This window comes from Chamaea fasciata, unplaced genomic scaffold, assembly GCF_029207755.1.
Source record: "Chamaea fasciata isolate MVZ Bird 193981 ecotype frontalis unplaced genomic scaffold, bChaFas1.0.hap1 SCAF_9, whole genome shotgun sequence".
Lineage (NCBI taxonomy): Eukaryota > Metazoa > Chordata > Aves > Passeriformes > Sylviidae > Chamaea > Chamaea fasciata.
The window spans coordinates 12005746-12027311 of NW_027094094.1; the positions used below are offsets into that span (position 1 = coordinate 12005746).

General features: G+C 43.3%; 1 protein-coding gene across 3 annotated transcripts in view; it reads left to right on the plus strand.

The window, feature by feature from the left end:
* Window positions 1-21566, plus strand: part of SH3PXD2A (SH3 and PX domains 2A) — a 248717-nt gene that overhangs the window by 103115 nt on the left and 124036 nt on the right. For all 3 annotated transcript variants that reach the window (XM_066190976.1, XM_066190978.1, XM_066190977.1), the window contains exon 5: window positions 4928-5019. In XM_066190976.1, the coding sequence (XP_066047073.1) occupies window positions 4928-5019 (92 nt within the window). The remainder of the gene's footprint in view (window positions 1-4927; window positions 5020-21566) is intronic.

Genomic DNA, 21566 nt, shown 5'->3' on the forward strand with positions numbered 1-21566 from the left:
GGTAACTAGGCCAGTGGTTTTGCTAAGGCTGCAAGAAACTTTGAAGTTGCAATGAAAACAAGAGGAGTGGGCTATGCAGGAAGATTTCCAGGAGTTTTCTCATCTGTAAACATGAAAGTGCAGAGTCTGGATGTCCTTACTGGTAACCTGAGTGAGTTACCAAACAAACTGTGTTTAGCCAGTAAATGTGTGCTGCCCACTGGAATTAGTCTCTCTGGATGATTTCTGTCTTAACTGTAGGCTTGGAATTAGTTTAGTGTGATTTAAGGTCTTCTGGGCTCATTGGGCCTGATTTTCTAAATTTGTTTAGGAATTTCTGCCAATGCGAAAGAAAGAGCAACTTCATAGACCTCCCTTCCCGAGGGGCATTTTATTTATGAGGCTTTTGATCTCTCAAACACACCTCTGGTGTTTGTCTAGTACCTACCATCCTGTCTTCAAGAAAGACCTTTCAGGTCAGTGTTTCACAAAGCCATAGCTTTGTCCTTTCACAGCCCTCTGGGAAGATAGAGGCCAGAATTTGCTGACTTCCATGTTTGTGTGTGTTGATCCTAATTGAGGGAAGCGTCTTTGTGCAGGGAAGACCTTAAGATGCAACGTCCCATTGTTATAAGCACTAACCTGGATTTGTCACGTGCCTTCATGCTGTCCCATAAAGCTGGATATGGCTTTAAGTAGAAGCTTAGGGGGTTTTCTGCAGTGAGGCTTGAGTACCCAAATGGACTCCACATGGATAAAACTTAAATGAGCAAGTCACTTGAGTGCCAGGATGTACTGGTCATTCTTTTATTAATGTTCACTATTGGAGAGACCATACTTCCCAAGCATACTTACGTCCCTCTTGGTCTCTCTTTCAAAGGTCAATCCATGAACCTGTCAAGACAGACACGCCGACAAGTACACAGACATTTCTCTCTCTATCCAGACATACCTCTACCCCTTCCACAGCTAAACACCCGTGGCAGGGGGTAGACAAAGCACCCTCTGAAGATGATGCTCTTTCTCCAGCAATGATACAAGTTGTTAGACAAGTGTGACCAGTCTCCCAGTTAAGACACATGAAGCTCAGTGGGGGGAATACCATTCTGTGCATGTATACACACACGTGTGCTCTGCATCTCTCCATATACACATCTGTGCATCAGTGTTTTATAAACGTATCTGCATAAATGCAACCCCACAGCACTCAACGCATCGTTACGAGTGCCTGCAGGGTTTTATTCCATGTATTCCATGAAGCCTTTGAGCTGTGATACAATCCCCCAGAGCAGCTTCCAGTTCAGGTAACCTTAAGCAACGAACCCCTGCCTGCGCTTGGTGCTCTGCTGGCTTTGATTGCTGTGTGTGGCACACAGCAGCTTTCCACAGGTGGGCTGGTGCTCTCAGAGTAGCTGGCCATCCCCAGCATCCCTGCTCACACCCTGACTAATGTTACAGCTTTTCAATAGCCTTTCAAGTCACCTGCTCTGCAAGACTGTAACCCGTAATATAGAGGCAGACATCATTACTGGAATGACACATAAAAGCCTATCTCCTGAGAGATGCGTGAGGGCTGAGCAGAGCACGTCCACCTGTGCATGCCAAGTAAGGAAACATGCTATTATTGATAGTACTTTATGCTTGAGCAAGGCTGAATTCTGCTTGCTGGCACTTTTTATCTCTCACCTTTCCTGTGCAAGTTCCTTGCTGTTCCTCGATGTTTGCTGTTTGTAGCTGAGTGCATTTACCTCGGGTTTCCACATCCCCAGAAGAATGTCACTTCCCTGTCCTTCCTGTCTTTTGTATTCCTCTTTGTCTTTGTGCCTCTTCCCTTGACCCTTGCAGTCTTTCCTTCAGGCTATTGCAGCTCTGTCCTGGAACTGTCTTGCTGGAAATGCCAGAAGCTTGCATTTCCCCTTGCAGAGTGACAGTGGTGTCCCTCATCTCCTCAATGCACTTTTTGTTTGCTCACCGGAATCATGTTGGCCTTGACTTGTTCATGGTGAATGTTGTGTATTTCCTGAAGAGACACTTGTCTCATTAAACAGTGTCACTGCTCCCTGCTGCTATTCAAAAATTATTAGAAGTATCCTGATTGGTTTTATACCCTTTTGGTTGGACCTTTTTTTTTTTTTTAATCATTTCTTTGGGTTTTGTTCCTTTGAAAAAAAAAAAAAAAAAGTAAAAATTGACTGGTTGGACTTTACACCTGAGCTTCCAGAAAAACATGCAATGGCAAGTTACTATGGGGTGGATTTCAGTCCATCTCTGTGAATAATGCTGGAAATTGCAGCACATTGGGAGATGATTCAGAAGCAGAAGAGCCAGCCCTGCCCCAGGGTGGGAAGGTGGATGTCTGGGTGTGGAAATGACTGGCTGATTTTTATCCACTCCCTGCAAAAGACTGGAGTCAGTGGGGTGCTTTTCAGTTATCCCTCTTTAGCTCAGCAGGACCGTAGTGCTTCTGGGGATTTCCAGGCAGTCAACCACCACTTCAGGGGGTTCAGATTTCCCAAAGCTTCCCTTGATTTAGAAACAAAAATCTCCACAGCAGCTTTGCATTCCTCCATCACTGAAAACCCACTCTGTGCTCCAGCTCAGTATTGACATCTGGAGCCTGGTTCTTGGGAAGGGTGAGCACCTGTGGCCTGTGGGGAAGTGGTGACTCTTTGAGAAGGCGTCTGATGTCCAGGACCCCCCGCAATGGGTGTAACTCGGGTGTTTGTGTTTCTCTAGTAATGATACGTATCGTTTGCAGTGCTTGCTCTTGCCCCATTGACTGTGTGAGATTGAGCCCTTTGGGATTTCAAAATACACTGTAGATATTGAATATCTGAGCCTCCTAACCTTTCTGCAGATTAGTAAGTGTTATTGCTTAGCATTGTAAGGGGTAACTGAAGATATATCCCAGCTGAGTTTGATGAAAAGAGGTTAAGTAACCTACCCTAACCAAAAAGGGTGTGAGTAGTAGAGCCAGCACTAAATATCAGCTCCATCCACTGTAGGCTAGACAGCATTGCTTTGCTGTCTCTTGCTTGGGGTGCAGATGAATAAATGTTGTTTACGTTCTTGTTAGCCCATGCTGGTGAGGCGTTTCTCTTTCAACATGCTGTGATCATTACTATTCCTGGGCACTTCCTGACTTCCTAGTGTTATTCCTGGTTTGCCAGCTGGATGCATGTATTTATTTACAGTAGGTATAAAGGCAGAGCTCACACCTTTGTTACACTTTTAAGCAAGTTTGAACAAACAGAGGTGGAGACCAGGGCATCCTTTGTTCCCATGAAAGTGTTTGTGTTTTCCAGCTGTTCTGTTTCATCCTGCCTTAGTGCAGCAGCCACTGGTGCTCACCCTGGCACTTGGACCCAGCAAGCTTTGCCCAGCTTCTGCATCTGATGCTTCCTCCTTTTTGCAAGGCATCTTTTCCAGCTCTGTAGTGCAATTCCACATGACCAAAGGCCAGAGCCTCATTTTTCACAGGCATAGTGATACCATATGGATTTTCCTGATGTTTTTATAACAAAAACAAAGGAAAGGAGAGCTGTAGATGTGGAAGCATTTGACTTTGAATTTCTGAACACCTCAAAACAAGACCCCATCATCTAATACTAGAGACCTGCAGTTTCACAGCAGGATTTTTCCAGTTCTTTTCTTTCACATCCTCAAGCAAATGTAGCCACTTCTAAAGCCTGGTTAAAACCAGCTATGATGGTAACCAACTGCCCTGTCCTGGCTTTGTGCTTTGGTTGAACCTTCTGGTGTGTCTGACCAAGATCAGTCAGATGTCTCATGGTTAATATAACCTGTTCACCCTAATGCATCTTCATTTAGTTCTGGTGCAGTTTTTCATCCATCTTTCAAGATTGTTTGTCCTACTTTCAACTAGGAGAAGAGCCAGACAATCTCATTTTGTCAAACAGGTTTACAGCAACTCTAAGAAGCTTGGTCTATATTTAACCTGTGGCCTATTTTCAGCATAACTTGGTGCAGGAGGAGGTAAAGTCCAGCCTCTTTTCCTCTCCTGCTTTGTCATTTCTGGAGGCAGTCTCAGAGTCACATCACTGAGAGCTGCTGCCCATCTCTGTGGGCTGGGCACAGCTCTTTGACTTCTGGCACCGTAAAGCTCTAGATTCTGAACGGCAAATTCATAGCATGTTTCTCCCTTGTGTGCTTGCCTTGTTTTAGGTCTTGCTTTCCAGTATACTTCACCATAATGTGGTTGATGCCCAGACTGTACTGATATATTGCTGAAGGTGACAAAGGGCTACATCCCTCTGCCAAGGCGAGTGCACAGACATTGTTAGTCAGGATGTGCTGTGCAACCTTCTTCATGCAGAAAAAGCCTCTCTGTGTTTTGGTTTGGTTTGATTTGGTTTTTTCAGACACTTAATCAAACTTCCTTTCCTGTTAATTTAGAAGCAAATTGTTGTTTGGTTTGGTTATGGGGTTTTTTTTAGTAAACTCTGCTTTTTGTGTGGACAGTGCTTAATGGAAAGCTTTATGGAGCACATTAATCTGTTGTCTTAGTGGGTGTTGAATTTGTGTGCATTGACATAGGGCCTGTAAGCCATAATCTCAGTGTTTGGGGTGCTGTGCAAGCCCATATCACAGACTGTCCCAGCCACAGAGCACTTATCTGTGCAGTGTCATGGTTTTGCACTTGTGGACCCAATTCTGCTCTTGAGCACATGGCAAAATAAATTTCATTGGCTGATTCTAAGAACTGTTGCTTGTGTGAATTGATTGCTTCCTAACTGACATTTGCAGTCAAGGCTTGCTGTTTGCTTTCTTCTCAGGTAAGCAGCCAGGCGTGCTGCTGTTCTTTGGTATTCCTTTCCCACTGCCAGGACTGTTTTGCCTCCTCATGCTTGGTAGTTTAGGTGTTTGAGGCCATGTTTCAAACTTGGCTTATGTCTAAGTGCTTCTCGCTCTCTGTTTTGTTTTGCAGGCACTGGTTCGGCTCCCTCCCCATATTTCACAGTGTGATGAAGTCTTCAGGTTCTTCGAGGCTCGCCCAGAAGACCTTAACCCTCCAAAAGAGTAAGTGTTTTGATGGTTTTCCAGTGCTGCTCAGTACATTTGATTAGCTGGAAGGAAAAGGTCATTTGTTTTTATTACTACTGTAGACGTGGGAACATATTTTGTGGCTTTCAAGCACTACCTAGAAAATGCCCAGCAGTTACACAACACCACTTTGGGTGAGTGGAGGACAGGGAAGTCAAGCAAGCCTCAGACACAATTTTCAGCCATCCTTCACCCACCTTTACATTATTTCTTGCTCATGGTTCTAATGAGGGAACCTCCCCTGGTTTGTGGGTTTTACCTGATAGTTATCACCAAAGAGTCATTTAGTTCCCAAAAAGCATTGGCTCAGTAGCAGGGGGAAATCCTGCCAGTAAGCACTTGGCTCATAATTACCAGCTGCTTCTTTAAATGTACTCCTGCCCAGAGATACTTAGTTATCGGTAGGGAGCAAGATTGTGGTCCAGATCCAAAATTGTCTCTGGAGAGTCTATTCTTTCCAAGCAGGAAGCCAAGAAAAGGAGGAGGGAAAGAGTTCCCATTAAACACAAATCAGAATCATAGCCTTTGCCTTGGAGCAGACAGGCTGATTCATGCTGATGCAGTTAGGGTTCATAGGGCTAATTTATCCAGGGAAAGCGTTGGCAGGAGGGTATTTACAAGCAACAGTGCTGCCTTGCCTGGCATTTCCTTTTCTCTTTCATCCCAAACAGGATGTATTTTATTGTACTCTGCAATAAGATTTTTACTTGGTCCCATTGTGTTTTGTGCTCTTTTGTTGCATGATTTGAAACTTGATTGCAGGCTGTCTTACCATAATTTGCTTTCTCCTGTGTTTGCACAGTCCACTGGATAAGGGGAAGTGGATGCAAAGCTCATGGGCTTTGGGCACTTCAGCACATGCAAACCTGTAGTTATTGGAAAGATTTGTATTGGCTTCAGCTGTCTGCTCCTATGCTGGTGAAAAAGAGAAGAGGACCTTTGCAATTTGATTTCCCAGACTTTGTTTCTTGCACATGCATGGGTTTATACAAGGAGATGGATTAACATGTGTACTAAAGAAAACACTGCTAGCATCACTGACAGCAAAGGGTTTTTTTGTTTCATGAATGAAGGAAAGAGCAGTTTTAAAACCAAACTCTGGATAAAGAGTTGCTTTTTTATTTCCTACCTAGTCTTGTTTTAGGAAAATGTTTGGTGAGAATAAATATAGTTGGTTGTTCATTGTTAAATACGTATTGCAAACTTAGAAAACGTTGCAACAAAATAAGCCTGCCACGCTCTGAGACCTGCTGATTATCACTGTTTCCTTTTAGGGTCTGCAAGGAGGTTTGCAAAGTTTGCTTGTTCCCACAACACCCCATTTGTGATGCAAAGACACATCCCTGTGTGCCAGGCAGAAACAGACACCCAGAAGAGGAGTTAGGTCCCAAGAGTTACGAAAGAGTTCACATGGAGGATCTCAAATGGATGTTATGAGTATGCTTGAAAACTCCTGTCTGCTTTCTGTACTAATGCAGACCCTACAGCAACTCTGCAAGGCAGGAGACTGGGACCCAGGCCCACCCCAAGATGTGCACTAACCATTACAGCTTGAGTCCTTGTCCCTACTCAGAGTTGTAGAGGGCCTGTTTGACAGCCTTGCAGGAATTTTCAAGTTATCCCTTCATTCCCCTCTGGAAAGACAAAAAAGACTAAATGTTCTCAGCCCAAGCTTGCATCCTATTCCAACCTAGTAATAAGTGTGATTTATTTCCCTGGAAAATGTAGACCAATAACCTGATTAAATCTCACTTCACTAATGTCTGCAAGACATTAATCTAGCTGGGTTTAAACAAATCCTACCTCGTCTTCTGTAAGCAAACAGATCTTAGGGAAGGTGTCTAAGGTTTCTGCTGGGAGTGCTTCACAAAAGATGTATTGTTGAAAGTGAAGATTAGTCTCTACAAAAAGATGATGTAAAAGCCAATGGAAACATCTTAATGTTTTTCTTCTGTGAACTGAGGGGGAAGGGAGCAGATCTGAGGCTCACTGGACCACTGTGTAGGGTCCGGGGGAAGGACACCTCCAGGGTGATTCTGAACCTCAGCAGGCGCTGCAGGAAAGAGCATAATTCCAGAGAAATCCCAATTTATTCCCTTGTTTTGTTACTCTGCCAAGCCCCTCCAGAAACAGTGAGCCAGTGGTGCTCAAACCCTGTGAATTCAGTCTTCCCTGGACCTGATGGTTCATCATTCCTCTCACTGGAGGTAGGGCTGTAGCCTGGAGTCATCATCTAGACTATCCTAAATATTTTATCTATTTCTTCAGCTGCTTCTTTTAGCCCTCAGCACAGAGGTGGTTTGTATGTTGAACTGTCAGCATAGACGTGGCATTCAACTTAAAGTACAATAAGCAAGAGACTCAGCCACCAAGGGGCAGCAAACAGAATTGCTTGTGCTGCCTTCATATCTCCTCTTTGTGCACAATGAGATCTTTAGTTTCATGTTGACCTGCTCAGTTTTTCTGCAGCAGCTTGCCCTCATAGGACTAAGCCTGACCTAGGGTTTAATTACCTAGCTAATTTTCAGGAGTGTAACCTTAATCCCATGGGCATTTGGGTTGTTGAGCCCAGAGAGTCAGTGACTAAGCATGTGCTTCCAGACAGAAATACACAGAAGCTTAAACTTCGAGGGAGGAGACACAGAAATGTCTAGTTTACCTTGCAGCTGGGGTGTGCAGAGAGGTATCCATGCCTTTAATTGATGAACCATGGCTTGCAATGGTGCAGTAATCTGTGTGGTGCTGCATTAATTCAGCCACAAAGCTGAGCTCTTCACTTCTGTTCCTATTATCCTGAAAGACACCAAAATTCCCCTGTAGTTCCTTCAGCACTTTTACAAATGTGCCGCCGGCTGCTTCCTTACAACCCTTCAGCTGCCCTACCCTTGCCTCCTCCCTGCTTCTCTGTGCGGTCCTGTCCGGGTTATGCCGTGTTTGGCTGGCCGGCTGCTCCCTACAGAGTCATTTCCGACTGCTGCCGTGCTCCGGCTGCCCGCAGTGCTGAGCAGCTCACAATCCAGCTGTAATAAAAGCTGGGCTTTCCCAATGCTCTAATAATCCGGCCAATTTGTTCGGTTGGATTCACAGCTTAGGTTTTCTGTTTCCTGTTTTGGTGATGGTCCAGGCTTTCGAGTCCTGTGACAATAGGCAGAAGGTTTTTCTTCCAGCCCATTAAATCTCTCCTGGGTACAGCAGCTCACAGGCAGAGAGCTGGAGAGATGTCTCAAGAAATCTCAGCATTTGTACTGGTTGACAGTCTCCTCTGAGCCTGCTCCTGCTGGTGGAGATAGCTCCAGGCCAGATAACTCCCAACAGCAGGTTTCCTTCATGTGGCATGGGAGAGACCATAGGAGAACACTAAATTCCTGTGTGGAATTGTCTGGGAGTGTTCTCAGGCTGCTTCACATGGTGAAAGCATGGCTTTTGCAAGGGAGCTGGCTGGCCATGGGAGCAGTGATGTGCCAGGCAGGGCTGAGAGCTCCAGTGATGGTGTTCCGGGGCAGCTGTTTCCGCTGCTTTCACTCCATCCCCTGGATTAGCCACAGGGAAAGCAAGCTTCAAACCATCGGCCCTGGTACAGGAGGAGCAGTTTTCAACTCCTTATGTTTCCATTATGAGACATTTTAGTGTTTGGGCAAATGCCTGTGTCTGTTAGGCACATGGCTGGGCTTGTGTTCTTTACCATGCCCATGTAAGGGCCAGGTCCTGGACTGCCATGGGAAAAGACACTATGAGGTAAGAAGGAAGTGTGTTTTTATTTATCCATTGTTCTAAGTAAACACCGTGTCACTGAAAACCATTCATTTACTGGATGCTTCTGTTAATGATTATAATTACTGATAACTAAACCAGAGGTAGATTAATTTCAGATTTCTGCTGGGGATTTAAATTCAAGGCTGAGGTCAGGCCAGGGCTCACAGTCAACAAACAAAATCTCAGAAACCAATTTTTTTAATGATTCTACTTTACTAGAAATAACAGAAATACCCAAAAAGTAGGATTAATCAATTAGACGTTGCATATGGTTTACTGGTTTTAGGGCTTTTTTGCAGTGAGTTTCAAAATATCACAGCCAGACCAATCTTGTGAAAGTTTGTTTTTTCTTTGTGTCTAGATCCAGTCTAAAGAGGAGATCAAGGGCCAAGGATTCAGTTCTCCAATACCTCCCCCTACAGAAATGCATGCAGGCTCAAACAAGATTTCTGTTTAAACCATCACTGATAATATTATCAGCTGAATTTAAAGCAGTGTTCAATATCTGAGAATAATTTTCCAGTAAGAATCATGAAGCAATTTTCAAAGAATACGCAAATTCAAAAAAGCTAGGGGACTTAATAGGTATATGACATATTATGAGGGTTCATGCAGAAAATGGAGTTAATGCTGAAGGTGCCTTTACTAAAGAACAGATATACCCTGTTGTGGTCTGTAGCCATGAGCTTTACTGATCATATCTCTATCAAATAAATATTGGTCTAACACTCGGATGCTCTGATGCCAGGCAGCCACTGTTAAATGGAAGCTGGATTCTCTCTTAATCTTCATGTATTACAAATTCCTGATAAGGGTACTGAACAGAAATAGCTAGGGTAATGGAGTGACCATGTTAAGGAAGCTGCTTTAGTTTATGATTGTATTGGTGCTAAAGCACAGCTCCCTAATACACTATTTTCTATCCATAAGCATGACTGTGTCTATATACAATTATTTCTGTTTCCCAGATCTGCTCTGTAATAACAATTCAATTACCTATTGGTAGAGGAGGAAAATTTTTCATGTGTGAAATATCTGTATTTATTCTGATTTGTTTGATATCATGAAAATATTTTCTCTTGCATTTCATGCCTTTCAGTTCATTGCTTATATTTCACTTATATTTTAATCACTTTTGAATTGTGTTTCCCGATACATTGCACAGCTGACTCTCTGAGCAGATGTGCTACAAGGAATGCTCTTTTTGTGATTGCTCTTTCTTATAGGACTTACAATAGAGATAATTTCCACATCATTTAGGAATGTGGTCAGCACCAGTCGATGACAATTGGCATTACAGTCCAAACTTGGCACTGTTACTGTGACTGTTCGATGCACACATTTTATTTGGGAAATCTGCTCCGCTTGAGAGAGGCAGAATGGAAATTAATTTTGCTAAGAAATGCAAAATCAGAAAAGAGATAGAGGTTTTATTTTTCTTAGATTTTTTTTTTTTTAACCTGGGAAGTAATTTATCAAATGCAGAGAGGAAAAGGTTCTGATTAAAGATTTTGACAGGATAAGGCAGTTAAAACCCACTGTCTTGAAGGGAAGAACAATTTAATATTCTCAAAGAATTATTTATTCACCAAGGTTTAGGTAGCTAAGGATGCAATAATGTGTTAGGGCTGTTATTGCCAAAAGCCTTGCTTGGCTACTCCTAATTTCACACAGCTCTCACTGATTTCACTGGGAATTAGGTACCACACCTCTTCAAGCATCTCAGTGTAGTAGAGCACCTGTGTTTATTATCTGAAATGTGCTTGGTTTAGGGCTGTATTTATTAGTAATATTTGGCCTCAGCACCTAAATTTGTGGAAAAAAATGTTTCTTGAGCTTTTAGATCTCAGAAGTGCTTTACAGTGTCCTGCTCACAGCGTGGGACTGTCACAACCCATGGCTGAGAGGTCAGGACTCAGCCCAGGGCCAGGGAAGGCAAGTGTGGCTGGTTCCCAGTTGTGCCCCTGTGACCCGGCGAGCAGGAGCTCAGGCTCTGGGACACTGCCAGGTGGGGCTGCAGTTCCCCCTGTGAGCACTGCCTTTCAACCCTTCTCCTGATCTCTGGAAGGTCTCCCTTGGAGATCCTTATCTTAAATAAACTAAGCCAATGCAGGAATGGAAAAAAGGAAATAACAGATTCATTACTCGTTCTCTTCTTTAGTTTCACATGGGACTTTCCCTTTTGTTTGTAGCATATAAACTGATTTGGACTGGAGTATCAAATGGAGGGTATTGAAATTTGCTACTGGCTGCAGCATTGGTGATACAAGCAAATAACTCAGCCTTCCTGGGAAAAGATTGGAATCTTTTTTGCTACTCTTTCAGAAAATGAAAAAAGGAATTACATGTAGATAAATATCAAACAATAAACCTGGGGGAAAACAGAAAGCATGCTAAATGAAATGGATTCAGCAACCAGAAAAAAAAACCTGTAGAAAAATGGCAGCTGGAGCAACATGAGCTTTTATCCTTTGCCTTGGGTATCACATTTGGTTGGCTCATGCTTTTGGGCCTGACTGTGAAAGGACACAGAACTGAGAGGAGCAAAGACAGTCTAATATACTGACACTTGGCACTGGCAGCCAAGTGTACAGAAATAGCTTTTGCCTGGATTGGTTATAAGCAGGCTGCAGGGTTTAAAATTGGGATGCTGTCATGGGCCCAGGGTAGATTAAGAATAAACAGACTTACTCGAAATTCATCAGTATGAGAATGAGATTAGTGCTCTGCCAACACCCAGGAGCTTCAGCAGTGACACTGGACACTGCCTTGCTGGGTGAAACACAAGAGAGTGTTAGTGCTAGTTAAAGTTTACTGTTTATGAGCACAAATTCAAAATATTTTTTTTTCTTTCACTGTAGAAGAGTAGTGATTGAGAGGTTTTGAAATGCAGAGATGTTGCCTTTAGAAAATTAAATGCCACACCTGTTGGCTCAAGAGCTTTTTTCCTGTCCAGTAATTTTTCTCATATACTAAAGGAACAATCACTGCTGATAACTTGCCAATGCCTATTTTGTAGCCTAGAAAGTAATAGTTTGCTTACTGTTTAGCTTAAACCATAAAATTTCTTCTTTCTTGAGAAGCTGAGGGGTTAATGCAGGGCACTGGGAAATCTGCTCCTTACTGTCTCGTTGATTTATTTTGTGATGTTGTAAAGGCCTCTTGCATCTCCTCGCTCTACCTGCAGAATGATTGCAGAGTTTTGGTTTCAGAGATTTGCTAAGAGGATTTGATGCTGGTAAGGAAACCCCATTCTTTCCATAATACAGTTTTAGAAATGACCAGTTACAAAATAATTTGTTTTAAAACATCATCACTCAGTGTTGGAAGACACATTACTTTGAAAATCTGTCAGGAAAGCTTGTTCTGCTGGTGCTCCTACATGCAAAACCAGTTAGAAAGTCAAAACAGTAAATTTATTAGTTTATGGCAGTGGGAGAAACCTGGTCTAATGAGGCAGGATTGGATCAGAACCAAAATAACTGGATTCAGAGATTATCAGGCTTGTTGTGGAGGATTTGAGGTACCAGTTATCCTTGAGCATGCAATTCTAGAGAGGTTTGGCTCAATGCCACGGGATCTTCTGGAGTTCTCTGTTTAAAGGCAGGTGATGCTTGGTTTGCAGCCCACAGGCTTGAATTGCCCGTGCTGGTAGACACAAAGGAGATCTTTATCTCCATGCGGGAGAGAAGTGTCTGGTCCTGATGTTCTTTGTGGATAAGCCTGGAACTGAGGAGAGGACGAGGGATGGGGACTTCCTTTTCTTATCTGGGTTTCTTGCTCTGGTGAGCCCCTGCTGGCAGGTTAATTGCGCACTGTCACCATTGACTCATCACCTGCCAGGCAGGAGGAGCTGGGGTGGAGTTTTCTATTTATTAACATGACAGAGTTGAGTACAGCCTGTCTTGTCCTCTGTGTGTCACATCTCTGGAAAGCAAGAATAGGCAGCTTACACTGCAGGTATGATTATATCAGAGAAGAACACAGCCTGTCATTGCTGTGTCTATAATATGGTTGCACTACTGTTTAATGAAGATCTTTCACTCTGAAGAGGAGGGCACTAGGGACAGACATGCTCAATGGGGTGGTTGCTGCCAGGGTGATAAGTTATCCCCCAGTGGTGCCTGGGGTCAGATGGGATTTTTCACTTGTCTGCTCTTCCTATTGTTGATTGCTGTGTAATTTTGACATTGCTTGTCTGGAGAGTCCCTTTGTTTTTAGCACTGTTGAGGATCAGTAGCCTCACTGGTTATAAAGGGAGTTTTTTTCTCACGTACACATGCCTAGTGTGACCTTGTGTGTGATTTTGAACTGTTTGGCGGCAAGGTAAGGCATCCCATTACATTTGATAGGGTTTTTTTAGGCTGTACTATATATGACAAGGGAAGGCATTGCTCACAATGTATTTTAATGCTGTTGACCACCACAGGCAAGGTGGAGTTGAAATCTCACATTTATTTAAGGTGAAGCATTGCTGTCTAAACACTGGTAAGTAGAGGTGATGTTCCTCAGTAAACAGGACTTTGAGAGTCTCTGGCACTGCCCTTTGCATGCAGTGGCTGCCTCTGAACAGAGAGAGGAAGCCTTAGCAACCAAAGACTGCTGGACAACAGGTAAAGCAAGTCATGTCTCTCTGGAGAGCTGCTGCCTCTCCTACATTTTGTTGAGATGAGAAATAGGTTTTGGTTCTGACTTGGTTGATTCATATTATTATTTTTCAGTGTACCTGTCTTTACCTGTTCATCTTGGGCCACCAAAGAGTTTGGGCTAGAAATCCATTCCATTACATACACGGGGCTCAGTGTTTTGTGTCTGTCCCAGAGATTTGCATTCAACTCCCAATGCTGTTGCAGGTAAAAATCTTGTTTATAGCAAGCCTGGGAAAAAAAACAACTTTTGTGGCAGTAGGGAGCCATCCCCTGGAGTAATGCGCATATCCGAGGTGATCTCTTTTGCTCTGTCTTCTGTCTCTTGAGAAATGGGGTGGCTTTAGGACTCTGTATGTATAAAAAAATACCAGACCTCAAGTGGCTCTGGCTGAAGGAGACACAGTGATCTATTAGTAGATTCATTTCCACCCTTTCCATCTTCCTGACTGGTCTGCTGCTGACTGTCTTTCATGCATGCTGTTCCCAGAAACACAAGCAGAGGATCAAATAACAACGTGTTTTGACTCCAAACTCTGGAATGACTTATCATGTTATCAAAGCTTTTGATTTAATTGAAATTTCACAGATAACCCTAGACCTGCTTTTAAGTGCAGACTGAAGAGGGCAGTGGGAATTCAATTAACCACCCCACTCCCCCAACCCCCATCACAGCACCACCCCCTCTTTTAATGCTTGCATCTTGTTTGGAAGTTTTATGGAAGGGATTTGCTACTGCTTATCTCCAGCTAGAGCTATGTGTCTGGGTTCAAAGATACCCTTTGTTTTTGAGCCTCTTTCTTTTTCCAGTTATGCCAGAGTTTGATTGGAATGACGCTGCTGGCAGTAATGGACAATTTGAGATTGACACTGATGTAAGGATTGTAGAATTTGCTGCGTTAGAAGTAGAATTCTTTCCTTGTTTCCCTGTTCATGTCTTAAAAGAATTGGCCTAAGCTCAGGAAGATGTTCATTTAAACAGACCTTGGATGTATAGTGAATAGAGGATTGACTGTGGCTTTGCAATACTTTAGTATAATCTAATAAATGCTGGTTATTTGCTGGGTTCTTGCAAGCTGTATTTACTTCCCAGCTCCAAGGAGTTTTAATCGCCACTCCAGTAATGCTGACTGCAGTGCACTGTGGTAAACCTCAGACCATTGTATATGTCTGATTACATTTGCTTTCAATTACAGTCTTGTGGGTTTGAAAAATCAGAGCAGTTCAGGCTCATTTGGGAACCACCACAAAAAATCACCAGTAACCTGAGAGAACTAGTGCTTGAAAATATAAAGGAAGAAGTTGAATGTTGGCGACCAAAAAAGTCTATTTTGCTTTATGAGAAGTCAACCGTGGCAACAGCTGTAGGATTAGGACAGCTGGGGCACCATATCTAAAAGATAAACCTTTTCCTTTCTCATCCTGGCGTGCTAGGAGTGAAGTGTGAGTGACTCATGCCAGAGACCGTGCTCATCAGAGGCCTGAAGCTCTCCTGGTGCACTAGTGAATTAGCAGTGCTGCTGTCTCTGCTGCTCCCCATTGGATAGACTGCTGGTCCTTTTCCTAAGGATTAGAACCTCACCAACATCCTCCTCTCTTGCTAGGGAAGCTGCATAATTCTTGAGGATGCTAAAATTAAATTAATCTTATTTCAAAACGCACTGTTTTGTGGAGGTGTGGATTATCCTCTAAATTTGACTAAAAGAGGAGCTTTCTTTTCATGAAAATATTTAACCAAAAATGATCCTCTCAGTTCCTGTTGAAATGTGGTCCCAAATCACTGAGATCAAATAGTTTCCATTGGCCCTACTGAGCAACAGGATGGCTGTGGAGTGAACAAACATGTACAGAGACATCTGGCAGACAGCTTTGCAGGTGACCCCTTCTGCAGTGGTGCCCAGGTCTCTGGGTTGGGGCTTGATCTGCCTCTGGCAGTCCTGTGGTGTGTCTGGTGTTGCCTACATAATTCCTCAGCTCTTCCAGCAGGCAGCTCTGGGAGAGCATCAGCCATGTGCATGGTCCCTTTCTCCTGTGCCAGCACCTGGCAAGCAGAAAAAAAACCCCATGAATGCCTTAAAGCATAATCCCTGGTGCAACCCTTGGTTGGGGCATTGAGAATATTTGGGAAGTAAAAGAGTAGCAGGAAGGGGTTTGCTGTGAAAAAGCCCAGCCACAGCACTGTGACACTGGCAGTGGTGCCGTGAATTTTCACCCCAAGTGAGGAGAATCAGTTCAGCTATTCAGAACACAGGAGCAGAAAGTGGAGTGTAAGGCTGTCATCAACCCCTGAAAACAAGGACAAAAGCAAAATGAGTAGTAGCTGGGGCAACTTTTACTCCTGTAGCGGGAACTGGTATTTCTTGCCAGTGTTGTACATTTCTTCCTACAAGACAGGACATTTTAGCAACACAGCTCCTAAATTTGGGTGGCATATCAGTAAGAGAACAGCACTTTCTGTAGTCCCAATGGCAAGGTTCTTCAGCTTGCCCAGAACCTCTGCAGTCCCCGCAGATGGTGACCTGGATGCTGAGGCATCTTGCTGGGTCTGGCTTAGTTCCTTCACCTCCACACATATCTCTGCAGTGAAGCCAAGGGCCAGGGTACTGCAGAAACGCTGCAAACAGCTGTAAACTCTTGCAGCGAGAGGTCAGTGGAAAGCTCTCTTATTGTTTGCCGCCGTCTCAATGCACAAAGCGGGGCTCTGTGGGACTAAAGGCCTTGGTAATGTTCCTGATGCATCAGTGTCATCCCCTGGGGGAGGAGGAGCTGCACAGGCCATCCCGGCTAATGAGATGCTTTTCTTGCCAGCCCTGATAAATAAGCTTCTGTTAATGTTCATTGTTATCGTGCTCATCTGAGTGTTCAGAAGGGGGTTGTGTTACAAGATGCTTGGCTGAGGGAGGGCAGGGTGACCCCTGCTAGCGAGTGAGAGAGCTCCAGAGGTGAGCTGGGGTTTTAATAAGAGGCAGACGTTCAGCAGATGAGCAGAAAGCCTTGAATCCCTCCAATAAAGTAGTATGTCAGAGTGAGTAGTTGCGAGAAGTAGGAGTTCTGAGAAGAATGGAGATAAAAGGAGGCTTTCAGGCGGGAGAGAGGATTACTGCTTTTTCCAGATGTAGCATTTGCATTTGGAGAAGGAGAACAGCCAAAAGGCCAGGCTGATGAAGGATGCTTTGTGGTGCTTCCAGCCTGTGAAAAAAAATGCAGTTCTTTGAAAGTTATGTGCTTTTGGATTGTTAGGCAATGGATGAAATAGGGATCATAAGAGCAGTCCCTTTCTCCTTCTTCTTATGGAAGGCCAGTCTCCAGTGATTTATATAATTAGTACTTTTTTTTCTTCCTTTTTTGCCTGCTTTCTCTTAAGACTTTTTTTTTCCCCATACGGTCTTGGCTCAGTCATTCAGCATCCTCATAAATCAGAAAATTTTGTCCTTGCAGATTCCTGACAAGTAGTTTATATTTAATTTTTTTGTGGACAAGCATATAAACTACTGAGCCCTGGTTTATTGCCCGATACATCCTGATCTCTGGCAGGATAAGCAGTGTTTGAGAGAAGATTGAATTAATATCAGCAAACAGAGAATTTTGGGCTTTAACAAACAAATGCTGCTTTCTGACGTGGTTTTGTCTATCCTAACATATGCTCAGAAAATCTCCAGTCTTATCTCCACTTCAGATTCATTCAGCTCAGATATACTCACATGCCATGGAACCATGTAAGTAGAATATGTGATGATCAGTTTAAGAGAGGACTTACCCAAAACAGACAAAATTAAACCCATTTAACAGCTTAGGGCTCTAGTGGTCCTTTGCAGGTTTCCTGAAAAAGTTTTGCCACGTCTGTTTCTTCTTTTAAGGCTTTATTTTCAAAACATCAAAGTAAATTCCTGATTTTTGAATGAAGTAGGACACAACCTAACAGAGACACATGTCAAAAACATTTCACCTCGAGAGTAATGCAGCTAGATAACATTAAACTTGCTGTCAGCCTCATCCCCAGAGCAGCCTCCTCCTCCCCCAGACATTAATGCACGTGGGTAGTTTCCTACACAGTGAGTAACTGTATTGAATTCAACGGGAGCACACATGCACCCAGAGTTATTTGTGTGTGTATGCATGTGTATGTTTGTCTGATGGGAATGAAAATTTCTGGAGAGGGTTGGGATACAAAGGAGGTTCTTTCATCAGTAGCCCCCCTCTGCAAATCATGTTAGTTCTTCTTTCTTGCCTGGAGGTGGGCAGGTGTGGAGTATGTGCACACAGGCTGTGGGGCAAACATAACTTAACTGGAATAAATCACCAGCTTTCAAGGGATGAGGGTAGGTAAAATTTACTCTCAGACTCATAAAGACACATATCACAAAACAGCAGAAAGACTTAATTGGCCTGATCGTTTAGAGGTTTGATATGGCAAATAATTTGTGTGTGCCCTGGATGCTCTTTTTATGCATTTATTTTTACAACCTTTTCATTTAAAAAATGCCAAACCCAACTAAAAAGGGCATGAAAGCAATTAGATATGTATCTTCATCTGCGTCTTTGAGGGGGCCTTTTAATTGTGTAGCTGTAAAATCAATGAAGCATCAATACAGTCTCCATAAGGGAAAGCAGCCACCCTGAGAGAAAGCAATAAGCACAAGGCTGTGTGGAGCACCTTTGTTCAGCTATGCTCACTGTAAAATCCTGTCTGATACCATTTTCACTGTGGCCTGTTCACTTCAGCCAGCACGTGCTCTGTGATCAGAGGGAATTCATCCATCAAACCATGAGACCTTGGCAGGTCTCATTCTGGTATAATGGACTAGGTCATTGGAAGATGTCTAGTGTGTGTTGTAGGCAATTTGCTTATGGTCTCCTGTTCTACATATGTACCTAAATCTTTTACAGGACATTTTTACATTGTGCTTTGTTCTTATCTCTTCCTTTCTTTTTCCTCTCTTAGCTGAGTGCTTTATCCCTGACTGCATCAGCTGCTCTCCCTCATGTTGGCATATCTTTTCTTGTGTCATTTTTAGCTGTCTCTGGTTGTTTGTTTCTTTCATTATCCTTACATCCCTTGGATATTGTTTTCTTCTTTCTCAATATGTTCTGTGCTGTCTCCCCCAGCATTGCTACACTTAATTCTGTTTGTCCCACTGGTACTCTGTTCATTGGTTTTATTTGCTCTCTGATGTATTTCTTCTATTACTTTCTCCCTTCCCCATATATTTTCATCCACCATACCACATTTGAGGTAGCAGAGGGATGGCAGAAGGTACACAAGTTGCCTCATTGCTGGGCTAGCTGTTTGCATAGAGTACAGCCAGGATGAGCCAGTCTGGGGCTGGAACAGAAACTGGGAGCAAACCCTGTGCCACCCTCACATGTGTTAGTGGCCCTGATAACTGACCCTCAGCAATATGGGGAAACCTGCTCTTTTGCCTTGCTAGAGGGAATTCTTAGGGAGAAAAGGAACAGTCATGGAAAACTAACTTAGGCAGAAATAAAATTACCAAGATTTTTTGCTGTTTTGTAACCTGTAATTTTTGTAGAAGTTGTCTCTGTGGTCTGCCAAACAGAACTTCATCATCACCAGCCTGGAGTTCCTGGGTAATTAATCTTCTGTGGTGGATAAGGCAGGCTGGGTTTTCAGTCTGCAGGCATGGAGAGCTGTGAGCTAACCTGCAGCACTGCTGAACCTTTTCTCTCTCCCCTACTTCTCCGTTTTCCCATGACCTTAGGAAAAAAAAAAAAAAAAGAAATCCCCACTTCATAGCTCTTTCTTTTTTTCTAAATCACACTTTATGGAACACAGTTTTAATGCTGTATGGTACGTGTTTAATGATGTCCATATGGGTTTGTGGGTACAGGAATTAAATACATAACGGTTCACGATGACATAACACGGAAATGCAACTCCCGCAGTGCTGGTGTGTAGGCTGTAAAGGGTTATTAATAAAAATGAAGGTTTTAAATAGAAAACAAGCTTAGCAGCACCGTTTTGGCCTCAGGCCCATCTCTGAGTGATGGAAAAAAAAAAGAGGCTGGAATATATGGTCTTTCCTCAATACATGAAAATAAATACATTTTACCACCATCCCCTGCTAAACATTTCAGAGAGAAAGCTGCAGGCCTGATGCATGGCATCTCTCTTCAATCAGAGCCTGAGCTCAGGGAGGTCTGGAGGGGATATTTCAGCAGGGTGCAGAACACATCAAACAAATACTAAAGGGGAGATTGATGCCTTAGATTATTAAAACAGGGTAAGGCCACAATGTTTTGATTGGCAAAATCTTTCAACAGTTGGACATTAGTATTTCAGAAGAGCAAGCCATTCTGTTTGTGGGTGAGCCAGGAAAATAACAACTCACACAGTTTGGGGGAATGACCTCAAGGAAATCCCATCCTGTCTTGTAACTAGAGTGCTGGATCAGTAAGCCAAGGAAATTACATAATATGCCCATTAATATTATAGAAAAAGAAAAGAAAGTTTACTTTTCTATGTTCAGCCTTGTTCTCTCTGTAGTTGCCCCAACATTTTGTTTTAAGTGTTCAGGATAAATGAAACAGCAGTGGATGATGTGCTGAGCATCTCCCTCTGAATGCTGTCTGAGACGTCTCTCGCTGATTTCCCACTGGATGTTAGTGACAGGAACTGTATGGGCAGCACCAGCACCAACTGAATGTGTCCTTCTGTCTTTACCAATGTTTTTGCTGCAGTTTTAGCTGATCCCAGAGCAAAACACAAAGATATAACTGCACACAAACTAACTCTAGAGTCTGTGGCTTGGGATTTTCCACTTTGTGGGCATCTCTGAATTACCTCCAGGTTGTAAACCAGGACAAGATCAATGCTTCACAGCAGTTGCATAAGGGTCAGGACACGTCTGAACCAAAAGTGATCCTGCCCTGGTTCCCGTTTTGGGAAGTCTGTGTACTCACAGATGTGACCCCCTGCTCAGTCTGCTCGCATTCTTCAGCTCCCACCCCACGCTCACCTCAGCCCATCCTTGCAGCCCTGGATTCCAGCAGACAGCTTTCCCCAGCAGATGGCCATGGAGGATGCAGAAGGAATGCAGGAGGAATAAGACTTTCTTGCTTTATCTCGTGCTGTCTGGGGCAAATTCCCACTCTCTGCCAGTTTCTTGGTGGCTCCAACTGTTGTTCATTGTGAGGCACAGATGTTGTTAGCTCACTGGCTTCTGTCCCATCACCAGATACTTCAGCAGAAGAGAACTCAGCCTATTATATGGAATTGGAATTCAGGCTGAACAGACAGCATTGCTTTTTTTTCCCACCTGACTATAGCTGGGACAGTGAACGGAAATGTGGGAACGTGGCACAAAATACTCTCCCTATGCACCAAGCCCTGTGGTGTTCTGTTCACCCTTCAACCTCCTGGCTTGAAACCAAGATCCTCCTCTAAAAATTGGTTAGAAAAACTATTCCCTGCTTGTGTTCTGACAGAAGAGATGGCAAGACTCTGTTGCACCGGGCATGCTTTCACCCACTTGCTGCTGTACTGATGGTCATCTCAGGCACAGCTAAAGCTTCTGGGAAATGGCATTAAGTATATTTTTCCAAATTTCTTTATGCTGACAGATGTCCGTTGTTTGTCTTCTGAAACTGGTCTTTTCAAGAATAGGTATGATGTCCCTTTAAATAGCACAAATCACATGGGAAGAGATTATTTTTGTCCCTAGCTGTCTATAATATATCTTATTTCTTTTTATAGTGAAACTGAAATCTTCCCAGGGATTGTTCCTAATAATAATACTGAAAAGAAAGCATCATGTAAGTCATCCAGTATTAGCAATAGCAATAGTACTGCATTGCCCTTCTATAGACTTATCTCACTGTACACCTCGAGGTATGGCCCGAACATGAACCCTCTCAGCTAGACTGTGAAATACAGGTTTTATTTTAGAACTAGGGAAGCAAAAGTATGAAAGTGGTTTTGAAAGGTCACTAAGGATAGAACAGGAGCCAGAAGGTCTGGATTTTAGCCTCATGTTGTGACTCTTGGCACAATTTCTGCCATTTGCCTCTGCAAACACCCCTAGCTTGCGAGCAGTTTGACTTGCTGATATATAACTTCAGGATCTACAGGAGTCAATTTTTGCAAAATTCTGTATTTGAGGAAAA